The sequence below is a fragment of the Lycorma delicatula genome, chromosome 9 (genome assembly GCF_047948215.1).
Source record: "Lycorma delicatula isolate Av1 chromosome 9, ASM4794821v1, whole genome shotgun sequence".
Classification (NCBI taxonomy): domain Eukaryota; kingdom Metazoa; phylum Arthropoda; class Insecta; order Hemiptera; family Fulgoridae; genus Lycorma; species Lycorma delicatula.
Genome location: NC_134463.1, coordinates 114,136,784 through 114,154,200, shown reverse-complemented (window position 1 = coordinate 114,154,200; position 17,417 = coordinate 114,136,784). Strand labels below are relative to the sequence as shown.

General features: G+C 25.7%; 1 protein-coding gene across 2 annotated transcripts in view; it reads right to left on the bottom strand.

Moving 5' to 3' along the window:
• Positions 1-11,461: 11,461 nt before the first annotated feature.
• The window catches only part of FoxK (forkhead box K), an 89,465-nt gene continuing 83,509 nt past the window's right edge, over positions 11,462-17,417 (bottom strand). For both annotated transcript variants that reach the window (XM_075375714.1, XM_075375715.1), the window contains 2 exons: positions 14,406-14,539; positions 11,462-12,392 (listed from right to left, as the gene is read on the bottom strand). In XM_075375714.1, coding sequence (XP_075231829.1) covers positions 14,413-14,539 — 127 coding nt within the window. In that variant the 3' untranslated portion in view covers positions 11,462-12,392; positions 14,406-14,412. The remainder of the gene's footprint in view (positions 12,393-14,405; positions 14,540-17,417) is intronic.

Below are 17,417 nucleotides of genomic sequence, written 5' to 3'. Positions count from 1 at the left end.
CACTGGTCGGTCTAGTGGTAAAACTTTTCGCAAATCAGCTCAGTCATTTAAATGACTACACGTCATTTAAATGTCATATACATCATTTTTATCTCATCGGGACACAAGGGGGGTTGCTTATTTTGTCCACTAGTTGAACAGATTGCAACACAAACACTAAGAACTAGAACAGTTCAGGAATATAAAAAAAACCTAACAATAAATAAACAAATAAAAATATAAATTCTTAAATGAGAATTGAATCCAGCTACAAAAAAATAATATTAACCATGATTTCTAATAAAATTTAATTTATTATTATAAAATAAATTAAATTATTTAATTTTAATTTTTTTGATAAGAAAACTTTATAATGTGTGAGAAATGCCTGACTGATTAAACAAAGACTTTCTGAATGAGAGATTGAGATGCTATCACTTTACTACAGAGGTTGATATGAATAATAATAATAATAATGGAATTGAATAGAAATAATTTTCTAAGAGCTAAAAACTTTTCTCCTGTATCGATTTTATTTATCTAATAAAACACTAGTGGACAGTTTCTTTACAATAAAAATAATGTTACCGAGGTTTACTGTAGTCAATGATAGTACATAATTATATTTAGGAAAAAAATAGCCAAATCATCACAAGAAAAAAAATCTCACTTTATGATACACATCTAAAATTTAAAAAACTGAAAATTATTTTTAAAAAGTGATTACAACAAAATTATTTAATAAAACTAAGTATAAATGTAATTTAATTAATTAACACTACCATTCAATAAAACAAAATTACTACTATTCGTAATAACACCTATAATAATAATAATAAATACAGTAAATAAGCCTAATTTAGTTTTAAGCATACAAATAAAGCAGGAAAAAATATAACAGAAAATTTATATTTTAGCCCTGAAGTTTTCTATGCTCTTTTTAAGTTGATAAGGCACTATATACATAGTCAGCATATAAAAACAAAATCATGACATTATGAGTTAAATTATAATTATATTTATAAATTTTTTTTTAACTGCATACTATCATGTAATCTTCATAATCAAGCCTAATAGTTCAATGCCATTTATTATAGAAATATAGTAAACTTTTTGTTAACAAGAAAAAAAACAGATTTATATCATTAGCTAATAATAATAATGCTAGCAGGTATAATAAACTTACATTCTATGATATGGAATATATTAATCCAAAAGTTCTTAAAAATATATTTTATTCAATAACCTAAATGATTAGAAGATAAGAATGAATACAAAGAGAAACAGTCCCAGGCAAATTACTTATAGCATATATATACCTACACCTTATGATCTTCCAACGATGTTTCCACAACATAAGTAACTTTCAAATATTACTACCCAAGAAAAATAAGGACATTAAATAATAATGGACATGGTTATCTTAGATGAAAATAAACTATGCTTGAAATAATATTTCACTATATAGTTGATTATAGGATGTGGTGTTTCATGGTTAATGACAACAGTAACTGATGTCACCTAGTATAAAGTATTTTTCAAACACTGTAATATTTATTTCATTAACTACCGCTTATTAATTTTCTAATATTGAAAATTTTCAACCAAACTTTATTATCAGCATGACATACATGTATTATTGTGGTTAATGATCATACATGATTATATTTAGGGAAAACCCCAAATGATCACATAATACAAATATAATTTTATGATATATATATATATATATATATATATATATATATATATATCTAGAACTGTTCATTTATATTAGAAAATTAGTTTTACTATGTGATTTAAGACAAAATTAAATTATAAAACTTAACTATGTGTAAATATAATATACATTAACTCAATTAAAATATAGTATATATTGTGATGGAAAAAAAAATACATATATATATATATATATATGTGAACATATTAATCAGATAGCCAAAATTGTAGAATATGAGTATTTTTGTTTTGAAGTGAGCTCAAATAAGTAGTTTATTAAATAAAAAGCCAAAGAATAAAATAACATGGCTTAGGATAAAAAAAACTTACTCAAAAAGATTTTTATAAGGTAAAATTGGGTGGGCTGTTAGATATTGATGTATTAGCTTTGCTTGTACTATGTTAAATTTCATAGCAAGAAACCTATCATCTTTGATTATTTTTTATTATTTATTTTTCCAATTACACGTAGACTGAACATTTTAAATTTATTAATTTTTTATAACATCAAATATTTAAAAAATATACTGTTACCGACATTATTTATAAATTTTTTCTGTGTACATTTTTTCTTCATGAAAATAATATTTATTGTTACATTTAACACCTAATCATTCACTGACAAGTAATTAAGAAGTCGATTTCTAAATTAGTCTCCTTTTTTTTTAATCAAGATAATTAATTTAATTTTAATAAAACAATTTACCAAGTTATCAAAAATATATTATTTAAAAAAAAACAAAAAAACAACATGTTAAATAAAATGAAAACACTTTTATAACGGAAATTTAAACAAAACACATATTGGAGTCCTTATTGAGTATTTTTCTAGTTAATAAGTTACATGAAAATTTTAAATGTTAATAAAAGTTGCATCTTAAATTTTTTTTAAACATATAAGAATTATAAATCTGGATTTTATAAAATAGTATTAAATAATTTAATTCAAATAAATATATAACAAATGATGTAATATTTTTTAATTCAGATGTATATTTTTTATCAGGCTCACATAAATATTGTATAAGGTAAGTTGTTCTGGGTACCAAAAAATCAGATGATCAACACATCTGATTGTAATTAAAGTTATAACTTTCAGTTTTATACAACCAATATTACAAAATGAAGTTATTTAAAATAAATAAACCTTTCGACAATGATTTTTACTATTAATTGTACTTCATATATAAATGAACATCTGCACCAGTTCTACAAAATTAAAAAAAAAAGAAAGGAAAGAATACTTACAAAATTAATATAATTCAAAACTTGCACGGCATCATCTTGGCAACTACCCTATTATTCAATGACTATTACAACTTTGGATGAGCAATAAGATTTGAATTCTAATGAGGAAGATAAAATCAGATAAATACCGGTATACACAAGCTTACGTATAACATTTTAAAATATAATAATGATTATAATTATAAGCTTATAACTCTATTTTATAAAGTAAATTATAATCATATAATATTACATAACTTCAAATAATAAAAAATAAATATTGATTAAATAACCAATATTTTACAACAAGATAATTAATAATAACAAATAAGTAATTTTTTTAATTTAATAAATTAATGCTGTATCATTAAAACATCATAAATAATAATATTTTATTTATTTTAAATCATGGCAACAACAATAATAAATGATAATAATATTTACAATACTATACAATAATAATCATTTTTGTACAACTCATTCTGTTTTTTTTTTTTAATTTTTTAAAAGAAGCAAGAATGACTGACCCATAAACTACCACCCAAAAAAAAGAACAGAAAAATCATGAGGCTAAAGGTTATAGTTAATATGTATTTAGTAATTTTTCATTTTACAAACACCATTCATTTTTTTCTCCTAGTAAAATTTTATATTGTCTTATGACAAATTTGATAATGTGAAACCTATAGAAAATAATAATATACATGTAGGAAACACAAGCACACTAATAATTTACTATTTCTTCAAAGTTATAAATTCTCTTTTAGATCAATAATAATAGTTACAATGAACTGATATGATGTATAATGCATCACATATTTATTATCTTTATTCAGTATAACCCGTAAAATAAATACAAATTTATTTCATGAACATGAAATATATTGGAAAATCAAATTTTTTTTTAATTTTACAATTAAATGACTGATTAGAAATTAAAATTAATATGAATTTGAAAAAATTAACAGTTTCGAATATTATATATATATATATACATATATGTGTGCAACTTGTACTTTACAATAGTACAAATGTAAATAAAATCTGAAAGACATAATATACTAATAGTTTTATTAGAAGGTAAAAAATAAAATAAAATAGCCAAAATCATAATTAATATAAAAAGTTTCTTTATATCAATTAGCAGCTGAGGCAACACGGGGTAGAGATTATTGATAATCATTAATATTATTCTGTGTCTTATTATCGACAAAAGTAAACTAACATTTTTCTTTAATTTTGTTTTGACAATCACATAAATAATACTTCTTGATATTCAAATTAATAAAAACGCATAAGAATTCCTACCTTCTTTTTTCATTAAAATTTATGACCTTACATTTTATTAAATTTACATCAGTGTGATTAATATGAATTCAACAATAAATAAAAGTGCAGAATATTTTTAACGTCTCTTTTTAATTCTGCAATCATAAGATTATGATTATAATTTGCTATTAATCATATTATATATGATATAATCACATCACATTATTATTTGGTATTAAAATCATATTAGCTTGGAATTATTGATAAGCTGTCCTTTTAATTAAATAATACAGGTGCAATAGATTATCTGATGAATTTTTTATTTATACTTATTTAGTAGTAATTAATAGTATATGTATTAATTTCAACATAAATTAATAACTTTCACAATAAAATAAAAAGTTAGCAAAATTCATGACTAAAGTTCATTTTGACTGACCCTATTTAGAAAAGAGTCAGCGTAGCAGATCCACAACTGTTAAAAATATAAAATAGGCTAAGAAATATCTCAATAAAAATTAATTATTATAAAAAGAAAATCATACAGGTTAATCTCATAATCTGGTAACGTTGCAACATATAATTTTAAGTTAAAATTTAGTATGCATAAATTTTAGCAATATTACAATATAATTACTGTTAAATCTTTGAGCATATTTTTCCAATTTCCTTTTATCTGTTCATTTTCATATTCAATAAGGCGTAATTTAAAAATAAGAAAATAATGTTGAAAAACTATTACCTATTGTGCTGTTAGTCAAAATAAACTGTGTATCTATTATAGATATACAAACCCTAGTAAGTAATTTTTTTTGTCAGATACTAAATCTAACAATAAAATGTTCATTTGAAAAATTATAATTAAAGATTATTTAAAACAAAATCACTGCATGAAAATTAAAAAAAAGAAAAGTTAAATAAAATTCATAATCTTCAAATTTTTGTTAGATAAAATTTTTATATACATAACGACCAGTAAATTAAAATAATACCGCTGTAATTGCTTAAGGTCCAACCAGAAATGTTAGAACTAGAACTTTTTTTAAAAGTTTTACCTAGAATAGACATTTTTAGGCAAATTCTGTATACAGAAGTAACCTGGCTAAACCACAAAACAGAAACGATTAAGTAAATGAAATATTTTTAAAAATCAATAATGTTTTTAAATTTCTTATGGAGGATTGCTATAATGTCAAATCTCAATATTAAAACAAAATTGCAATAACTTCACTGTCATATACAAGAACAACAAAATATCCTGGACTATTAGTTCAGTGATTTATTTTTATAGAATAGAAGACAGTAAAAAAATAGAGATATAGACGATACATTATCCTTCCTTTCTCAACCTTCTTGAGCATCAAAGTGGAAGACAATCTTTAAGAATATTTCTTATAATTTTGGATTCTATAGTGTTGCACTAAAATGCTACTTGTATTATACTACTATATGTTAATAGCTAAAAGTAAATTTAATAAAACAAAGGATGTTTCCAGCAACTGAAGTGAAAGGAATTTTCTAGTGTATATTGATTTAAATATCTCTTATTTAACACATTTTCATCAAAATGCAATTTAAAAAATTAATAAAAAGAAATACATATTGAAATGTACAGTGGAACGAGATGGAAAAAAAAAGATTACCGTGCACAGCAGATCAATTGCTTCAATAACACCCAAAAAAAAGCTGAAGCTCAGAAATAAAAATATTTTCACAGAGGAAGTTTTAAATGAAGATGAGTACTCTTGTTAAAAACGATAAAAATAAACAAACTGGTCAAATTTCATAATTTAATAATACTGACATTAAGATCAATGAAAAAATAAAACTGGAATATTCAAGAAGTGCTTAAGTAAATAAAGAGAACGTATGAAACTCTATACTTTGTTGTAAAGAACTCTAGTAAAGAAGGCAAAAAGCTGTTATCATCAGTCTTAAGAGCCTTTAACAATGTAAGAATAAAAATCAAGGCTTCATCAATCCCACATATAGTACACAACAAATGAATATTTGAAATGCTTAAATACACTATAGAGTTGACTTATCTTGTAATTTGATTGCAGTGCTTTGTTACATGTAATGTTTGAAAATTATAAAAATAATATATACACCGAGCATTTAAAACTGGCTGAGACCAGAATACTTTTAACAAATATGAAAATAAAAAGTACATGACTTTTTCATCACAAACGTGAAAGTAAAAAGTAGATGAATACCAGATGCACATGAAAACATTATATACTCTGAAGGAAATAAATTATTTATTAATATATCAAATTAAGTAAGTGAGAATATTTCAATGCTATTTACAACAAAGAAATAATTATAGTACTTTACAGTAGGAGAAAATCAAAAGAAGTGCCTGTAAAATGAAAATGTTTACTTTTAACTTACTGTAAGTCAATATACATTGAATTAATGGATCCATTATAATTATTATTTTTTATAATAATAATCTATGGTAACTTACTACCATTATAATTCAACATCACAGATTACTAATTATTACTTAATTTATTACAACTAAAATACAATTATTATAATTATTTAATGAAAAAAATTTAACATACTTTCTTTTTTTTTGTTCCGTTATAAATATATAAATATTACATTTTTTTTTTTTAATTTAATAATATTTAATGTAATATACAAAAATAAAAGTTGTTAGGAAATATTCCCTTATAAACATTTAATAAAAACAATTTTTAACTTAATCATAATTTTTATAAATTAATTATTTATTATCCACATACACTAATTATAAAATTAATTTATTACTAGGATTCCATAAAATACAGTATCAATTAATTGATAAAATTATAAATTTCAAAATTATTGACCCCAAATGTTTTGTTTTTTTTAATTTTGATAGTTGACAACATACAAAAACATTTTTCATTTTTAAACGTAGAAAAACGTTTTATCATTTTTAAGCCTGTTCTGTTTTACTATTAAAAAATTTCTACCAAGAATTTTTAATGATCTAAACTCATTAATAATTAAAATTTAAAAAAATAACTTTAAATTTCTATAATATATACTTTATAATATAACTGGTTATTATATTCATATATAAATCTAACTATCTTGATTAGGTGTTATATTTTGATTAGACCTAAATCAGAAAATAATTGAAACTTTCTTCAGATTAACTCTGAAATGGATCTTGAAAAATGTTTACTATTTATTAAGGAATATTGGGTCAAGGGATTCTCCTCTGTGGGTTTTTTCATCTCTTACAGTCTTTATTCTTGATACTTCCCTCTAAATACATGATATGAAAATTTGCCACAAAAACTGACTTTCACCTCTGGAAAATAGTAGTAGCTATAACTGCTTCTTTAGGGAAACTTATGTAGATGTTCTTTATGATTAGTATTTTCCAAATTCAGGGGGCATACAAAAAATTAGCGGCTAAAATACCTCCCAAGCTTCTTACACTACTTCCTTTCATCCAGTTTGAAATAGAAAAGGAAAATGTAAAAAAATGAATTATGAATTCTGTAATAACTTATTTATTTTTAATGATACTTAACAGAAAAATAATAACTAATTAAAGAAATTTTTCAACAGATCACTCTGTCCTGTTCTCTTATTTACATATCAAATTTCAACATATACAAAAAAAAATTCAGAGTCGATTTAAAACATACTTAACTATATAATAAAACAAAACTACAAATCTAGCTATTTTGCATCTAGCCATCTAACAAACAAACAATTCTTTGGACAAACTGTTTTGGCAATAAATTTTAAAGTCTCAATTATTTCTGTTTTTAATTGATGAAACTGAAATTTACGTTACACTACTGTTTGTAAAATGCAATAACATTTGAGGATCATAAAAAATATATTACATTATTATTTAAATAAACCTGGAGGGCCTTACTCGGTAATATATTAAAAATAAATAATGTAACATGTGATGTAAGAATGAAATACTTTAGTCAAAGCCATACCTGAAGAATTGGTTTCCACAGATTGCAGTAAAGTAAGTGCAGCTTCCATAAGGATTAAGAATATTGTTAAAATATGGACACTAACTGTCACAGAAATTAATATTATTAAGTTTAATAAAATACAGAACCACAAAAAAGGAAATTGAAAACTTACAAAAAGTTTTACTGTTTAGGGGGAATTTGGAAAAGAGACGTATTACAAAAGTTAAATAAATTAGTTAAAATAAAAATTGACTAGTTTTACTAATATTGAAAAAAAAATAAAATCAAACTATATTCTTCCAGTGATAAAAATTTAATAAATTAAACATTAACTAACAATTAAAAAAAAAAAAAAAAAAAAAAAAAAAAACAGAACAAGCTATAATTTAACAGCCATGGTCTGTAAAAAATTACTTCTCAAGTAATTTAATTCTACAACATTAACATAAAAGGCAAAATTGGGGCAAATTATTTTGAAATCAAAAGTACCATGCAAATAAATAAATATTTTTAGTGCTTAATTAACACCTAAAAGATAATAAAAAAAGTTTGTTAAAACTAATCTCAGGCAAAAACAAACAATTTTTTTTTAACAGTGGTTCTTTTAATAAATATGCCATCATATTTAAGTTACATGCATGTTATGTATCAAAGGTAAATAACTACAATACAGATTTTGTAAAATAGTTCCCAAACTTTAATTATGAAACCAAAAAAAATTTATGGCATACTTTATGGTACAGATCCATTGCAATTTGCTTACTTCATATTCTAGTATGTATTATTCTAGCATTAGATAATATACACCAGTGATTCCCAAACTGTGCACCATGGCCTCTTCAAAGGGGCACCATGAAATATTGTAAAAGCTTCATAATTAATTGAACCAAGACATTTACAATAATTAATTTAATGTTATAAAGTAAAAACATAATGAAGGTACACAAGCTTTATTTATTTTTATCTCTTACTTATGAGTAGTCATACTTTTACTTAGGGTAGGGTGCCATGGAAAACTTTTAATTAAAAAAAGGGCACTGCGACCCGGGAAAAGTTTGGGAACCACTGTTATACACCTTAATAATCTATGCATTAAGTATCAGATAATTCAATTATCTATCTGAAACCACTTTGGCAATTTAAATATACATTTTAAAAGTAGAAAAGAAAGCAATTCAATCACAAAAATTAATTTTATTGTACAATTTTTTTTAAATTTATTAATATGCATGTTGCACACTTCCAAAACTAGAAAACACTGAAATGCAAAAAAAAAAAATAGTATCAATAATTCAACTGTAAAGAAGTTGCTTTGGGATCCTTTATTTTAATAATACATCCAGTTTGATTGTGGTACTTATTAGAAACTAAAAGTTTTTATTTTTTTAAACCATAAATTACCCACTACATCTAATTAAAGAAAACTATTAAGAAGCAACATTTTGAAAATATTTGTAAATCTGTCAATAATCTTTTCATTATAAAATTGCATCTTAAACAACTCATGTGATGATAGCAGCAATTACACATAGGTTAACAGAAATATATATAAGGAAATTTATATCGTAAGAATTTTGGGCTGTGATCCCCTAAATCCTGAATAACGTAATTATCAGAATCCCCTTAGGTACAAGTGCTTTTTATGACTAAGAGCTGAAAAAAGTAAGCCAATCAAGAAAATAATTTTCACATTTATTATTCAATTAAAATTTTATTAATATACTGATGAAGTGAAAAAATTGTTCATCATAAATTTTATTTCTGGCATATTTTTTGCACACAGTCATTTATAAATAAGCAAACAGCAAATATTCTATTTATCTATTTCAAAACAAAAATTAAGATCTATTTCAAAAGCAAACAGGCGAAAAAACCTTAAGATTACCTTATTTTTTTTGTTGTTTAGTAAGAAAAAATGTTACATAATCGAACAGAAATTTTGTTTAATTAATCTTTACTAATTTTCTAAAATATAATAAAAAAGGCAGATAAATTTTCTCTGATTCTAGCAAAACTGGTTCACACTTTCTAAACCGTAAACAGAACTGCAAACATCTCAATAATGTTTAATATAATGATATATTTATAGATTTTTTAAAAGTACTTGGAAAAAATAAAAACATAAAATAGTAAAATATAACTCTTTTTAAATTAAAATCACTCCTACAATGACAATTCCATATAAATTAAACTGCATGGAACTGTAACAAAAATTTATATCCAAGAAAGTTCAAAATAATAAAAAAAGTTTGGGAACAAGTTTTTTTTAAATATTTTATTTAAAAAAATGTACAGTTTTTTTACTTGATAAAATTATTATTTCTCCTAATAAGAATAACACTTTCATAATTTATAAACTAATTACAAAATTTAAATATCTTTAAAAAACTAAATAATTACAATTTACTAATTGAGCCTATGATAAGACATCAGTATAATATTTAGAATAGTAAATTTATAATATATACATATACAATTCCATAATTTATATATATATAAATTATGAAATTACAGTTAAAAGAAGTAAGATCACATCAAAATAAATAAAAATTTAATAGTTATCTTTAATAATAAAATATAATAGATATTACATATAATGCACTGTAAAACTCAAAAAATTCCTTCTTCTATCAAGATTACCTATTAAAAAAAAAAAAAAAAAGAACTGATAAATACAACGCAATTAAACTGTACTGATTACATAGGAAAAATTGCTACCTTGCGTAACATATCATAGAAGGTGTAAAAGTTTTAAATTGAATATCAGGATAGTTTCAAAGAGTTGTATAAGTGAATTCTAATGTGTTGATGCCAAAGATTAAATAATATTTTGAAAGTGCTTAGAAATGATTAAATCTTAAGTTCTTTTAACTGTAATTGGTGGTTTCTGAGAAGCATATGAGAAAAAACTCCGTCATACATAATCTTATAAATAAATCTAACAAAAGCAGAAATATAAATGTAAAATTAATATTTTTATGAAATAATGAATTATTAATCTTATAAAACTTATCTGTGGTAATTTTAAAAGAAAAGAAAAATATATATTGTAAACTTCTAATAAATTTCTTCTTCTATACAATCAAGAAAATTAATTAAAATAACAATAAATTATAAAACATAATGCAAAATTAAAAATGTTTATATATATTAATTTACATATTAAATAAAATAAAATTTGTGTTATTAAGAACTAGGAACATTATACTAATTATTAATACATTAAAAACAAAAAAAAAGATAAAAATTACTACGTTTTTTTTGTTTTTTTTTTTTTTTTAATTGTTGAATGTTCTTTAAAAGAAAATTACATTTTCAAGAACCACAAATCTAATAATAATTTTAATAACAACAATAAATAAATCGGGTACTATAAACACATTACTTATTTCAATGTAACAATTGTGATACATTGTTACATAATGGTGTCACTGGAAAAAATAGGCTGATACCTTAAAAATTTGTTTATAGAATGCTTTACATGACACTGCCTGACGCTTAACCTGGTGTTTTAAATTAATTAAAATAACTTTTAATTACTACAAATGATGCGCTGCATCGAGAAGAAAAGCCAGTATATTATTGCAGCCAACTAAATTAATTAAATCAGTGCAACAACTAGTTTTTAAGGTCAAGCTGTAGTATTATCACATGTATTATATGTCTGTACAACGTACATACACAACTTACACATATGCACTAATTTAACAAAAATAATTATAATTATAGGGCACTTATTTATAATGGCAATATACAGTAATAATAGAATTAACAGATAATAAGTCAAGATTGAATAAATTATGACAATTTAACAACTAATATAAATATATATTTTATAATCATATTGTCTACAAATAAACGTAAACAATAAAAAAAAGGTAGATTAGGTTTTAATTTTAATATTTATAATAATACATCTAATAGATTTAAACTCATCAGATGTGGTAGTGGTGGTTATAAAACATAATAAAAAACAGTACTTTACATGGTATTGTAATACGGTAGGTATAAGTGAATACAGTACCAAATTACATAATTAATTAAATGGCAGTCCTAGTAGTTTTAATGTTTTATTATTACAATTTATAAATTCACACAGCTGCCGCTGACCGACTTGAATTCAAATTAATATATATCAAATATGATAAAAATTTTCTTCTTTCAACATTTCAGTCTACAGCATTGCAGTGTTATGAACTCAATCTCACTGCTGCTAACCGACAGGAGATCATACTTCACTAAATTTTCTTACATTTTCTATAAAAAAAGAATGAAAACAAGAAGAAAACATTAATATATAAATAACATCATTAGATTTTTATAACTGTCATTACTAAAACACACACACACATACACACACCCACCCGCCCAACCACAACCACACAAATCTTTCTCATATATATATATATATGTTTTACATTGGGCATATAAAAAAATAATAAAATATATAAAAAAAAACACCCCAATGAAATATTTAAAAAATGAAAATATATATCGTAATCAAATCTCCATGTACTAAAACACAGTACCCGACACCAGTTCAAATTTATCTAGATGAGAAACACTCTGGGGAAAATTAAAAAAAAATTCTTACAAACTTGTTTTGAAGTTTATTTTCTTTAATTTGTCCATTTTTTTGAAACAATTTCATAAAATTTATCAAAAAGATGTAAATCACAAGCAAACTCTCACTAGATGGGGGGGAAAGAAACCCTGTTTGAAATTTTTTTTTTTAAATTTGTGATGTAAAAATTAAAATCAGTTTTAATTTTATTCTTTGATTTCAATTGTTACATCGTTATATCTTGTTAAAATAAGTACATTCTCAGTTTCATAAAAACAGGTTATACACTGTTTGTGTGTAATCCTATAAAAATAGTACAAGACACGAACTGAAATAGTAAGCGCAAACTTGTGGAAAAAACAAACTCTTAAGTCTTCTGTTTTAATTTTGTATTGAATTAAAATTAACAAAAAATAAAATGAATCTTGACAATTATTTAAAAACATAATTTTAATTATAGATACAATGCTTAGACAGCGCTCCTAGGAAAAATTACATCAATTGTCTAGCTGAGAATGGTTTACCAGTTTGATAAATTAAATATTAAAATAAAACGGTTTATTCAGAATTTCACCAGTAAGTAACATCCATTTAGCTGCTTTTTGCAGGATATAATTTAGTCAAGAGAATCAAAAATATTATTATATGAAACAGTAATTTTTATTGACATAGAGGTAGCATTTCCTCCTTCCTTGTGTTGGAGTTCTGTCCTCTATGATTTGGAACACCACAACTGTTTCCGTAGCCCTACAGGCCGTAGTACGTGACTACTTAGACAGAGCCAAACTACCGCATGGCTCTGTTTAAAGATGCGTACCTAGTTATGGAAAAATCTAATCTTGAAAAATCACCGATTCTAGCCTTGATCAACACAGTACACTTCATCCATTAAAATCTCAATATTTCTGTTTTACACCCAATATTTTGCTATTAGGCTGCAGTAACATAAATTATAACTATTTCAAAGATGTAGTATACCTATCTCTTGACCATATTACAGTATTTTAAAAATTGAGTACAGGTATAATTAAATATGTATAATAATAAAACTAGTTTTCCAAAAGCATGGAATTAAGAAAATGATTCATTCTCATCACTAAAATTTATTAATTCCCTCATTAGTCTCACCAACATAATAATAACACTACAGACAGTCACTACCTATAGAAAACCTGCAATAAAGTTATTAAACCCACAATCCGGAGGCATATGTAAAATGTTATTATCGACTAGTTAATTGGTAGTAGCAGTTTGCTTTGCATAATAGTTAAGAGGAAGGGTGCAAATTTTGAAAACTTTTCAAAATGGTTTGTTGTTTGTAGAACAAAATATTGATCTGAATTATTATTTGATACCTCAAGACGGAGTATTACAGCTCATAAACTGAATTACTGCTAATTTTATAGTACTAAAACATTACTAATATAAAATGTTAGCTACGTTACAGTAGCTAACATTTTACTAGTTCAACCAATAATTCTACATTACTTCCCCTGTTAAGAAAATAAAACTAAATAAGAAAACAATTTACAACATAAATGTAATGATAATAATAATTCTCTACATTTTACCGATAGAAGGTTACGTTTTAAGCTATAAATTAATGCCAGTATATTTAGGCAACATCACGGCAAACACTTTGCAATATGACAATAAATAAATTTGTCAAGACACATTAAAAAGAGGAAAAACAAAACAGAACTTACCAAAAAATTATGAATGTTCAAGTTCTGTATCACTTTCTCTAAGCTGTTTTAGAGGTGGTGAGACACTATCTTTGGAATCTGACTCTTCCATCTGTCGTTTTACAGCAGCATCACCTGGTGTTACAAATGCTCCCCTACAAAATATAATTATAAAGTAAAACTATTACAGAAAAAAGTATAAAATCAATTTTTAAAACTGTAATAAAATTATCAAATGCATATGCTTTTTTTTTTAAATCCCATTATAAACTCTTTTATTTTTGATACTGATCTTTGTTTTCACTCTACCAACTGCAAACTGCAGCATCAGTGTGTTTACTATGTTGTAATTTAGAAATGTTTAATTAATATTTAGGTCTGTGAAAATTAAAAGCAGTAATTAAAAATAAAAAAAAAAAAAACAATTTACTATCTCAAAGTATGTGTGTATTTGAAGTGCCACAATACATGTAATGAATGTACTGTATTATATGAATTTTATTGTTTATGAAAAAAAAATTATGAACAATCAAAACCGGAATTGTAAACGGTTACTTTCCAAATACTTATTCAACATCTACATTTTTTCATGTATTTATCTGCATTTTTTGCCATAAAACGTCATCAGAGAACAAATTATTTAGTTATTCTATCGATGCTAACGATTTAAGTAAACCATAATTTTCATAATTTGGTGGTGTATACACTTGTTTTACACCTTTATATTAACTAAGTCAGAACAGATATCTTGACCTTACTCAGTAGCACCTTAGATATGGCATTCTGTGTGTACATAGGTAAGTTCTAATGCGCAACAACGAAGCAATAGGTTCGTTTTGTGTGAGCTCCGGAATGTGAAATTTTAGAATCGATATATTATTTTATACCAATATTTTTTATTTGTTGGATAGATTGTATAAGTGTTTGTCGTTTGTTTTTCATTCTGTTTACTGGGTATATTTCCATTTTATTGGTTACTTATAAATTTTGTTGCTTGTGTAGTCAATAGGCTATCTAGGCCATATTTTTAGGTGGGTAGTTTATTTATTTAGACTACCCTCCTGGGTTGGTAATTTATCAGGACTGCCTTCTTCCTGGTCCTTCTTTATTGTTTACAGCAATAATAATTAATTTAATTATTCTAGTTTATTTTTTTAATAGCTGTTTGTTTAAAACAGCTATTTTGCTGACATTTTACTATCTAAAAGTATGTGAGTATTTGAAGTGCCACAATGCATGTAATGTACTGTATTATGTGAATTTGATTGTTTATGAAGTAAAAATTGTGAACCATCAAAACCAGAATTGTAAACGGTTACTTTCCAAATACTTATCTAACATCTACATTTTTTCATGTACTTGTACATTTCTTATTGTTTCATTTGCTGACATTTTGTTTGTTTAAGTTTTATAGAGGTCTGCCATTGGTCAGATTTTGTTAGTAAAGAAAGATCATTTTGTTTACTGGTGTTTGTTTCTGTTTTAGTGGTTTTTGTTATATCATATGAAGCAGGAAGGCAAACAACATAGTAAACCAGTGAGGTCATTGCTAGGGTGTAGTTTTACAATTTCTCCTCTTCTTCTGGAGAGGAGGAGCAGCAGGCTGGAGCATCAGGAACATCTGTACAGGCTTAAGAATGTTTACATCCAAGATTTTGAGAGAATGGGTGCGGGTGCTGGAAGTTCAATTGTGCTTACTAGGGGATTTAATGAACGCTTTGATGAGTTGTTAAAGATTTTAGACAACTCTACAACTGCTTGAGGAAAAATCAATCCTAAATTAAAGGAGCTTAAGCCAATCATGACTACCCTGGCAGAGAGGTAAGAGCGGTTAGCTGCTAAGCTGGCTAAGATTCAGGAGGTTGTGGTGAGGGAGACTGTTCTTGTTTCGGTCCCGACTCAACAGCCGGTTACAGTTCCTCAGCATAAATGATACAAAGATATTTTTAAAAAATGGAGAGAGAATATCAACGTTACTGTTGGTAGGTATATCCCTGCCAATGTTTGTAACTGGAAGGTGGTTAATGATTGCTCAAGTGATCAATTGATTCTTTATGAGATTGCTGGTGATTTGAGTGAACACTACCAATGTAATGTTCTGGTTCAGCAGGGTCGATTTCTGCACAGGCATCTGGACTGGAAAAAATTTGTTGATATTCTTTCGGCCAGGCTTCGCGTTTTGGATCGTTTTGGAAGTTTGGAGGTTGTGGATTTGGAGGAACAGGCAGTGAGTTTGTCAGCGGCCTTTATTGACACCAATAATGGTGGAGAAAGGTGGAATAAAGATTGAAGCTGAAGAAACTGCATACCATCTGTGGATGAGGCATGAGGTTGCTCAGTTTCGCAGGGGTGCAGTGTCCTTGGAGATCACCGATGCTGAAGTGCGTCAAGTTATCTGCAGTTTAGGTAGGGGCTAGGCCCCAGGCTTCGATGGAATAATGGCAGAGCTCCTTGTTCGCTCAGCTGGGGTTAGTGTGAAAACAATCACACATGTGTTTAACAAATTACTGTTTGGAGGATACTTACCACTAGTTGGAAGGTTATTGTTAAAATTGTTTTTAAAGGATGCAACAAGGATCCCATTGTTACTTCATTATATGACGTTGCTGCCAGTCATTGGTAAGGTCTTCGAAAAGGTTCAGTACCTGTGTAAAAATGACAGGCTGATCTCACAAAGCTTACTGATAGAAAATCAGTACGGGTTTTGTACCAGAAAGGGTACTGAGGATGCCATACTCTGCATGATGAGTGTAGTAAGAGCTACCAGACAAGACCTGCAGCGAAGGCAAAAGCTGAGTTATAAATCACTGATGCAAATGTTTACAGAGGCATTTACATTGGTGGCATCCCAGCGAGGCCTGGCTTATTACTATGAGATGTAAAACTTACAAGGCGAAAGACGACTCCCATTAAAGCTCATTAGGGCTAAGCATCATAAGGTGGGTGTCTTCCCCTACGGGGTTGGGATATGGTAAGAGCTAGCAAGGAGTGATATATCCTGGGAAGTTTCCTGGTCATCTCCGGTGTATTTAA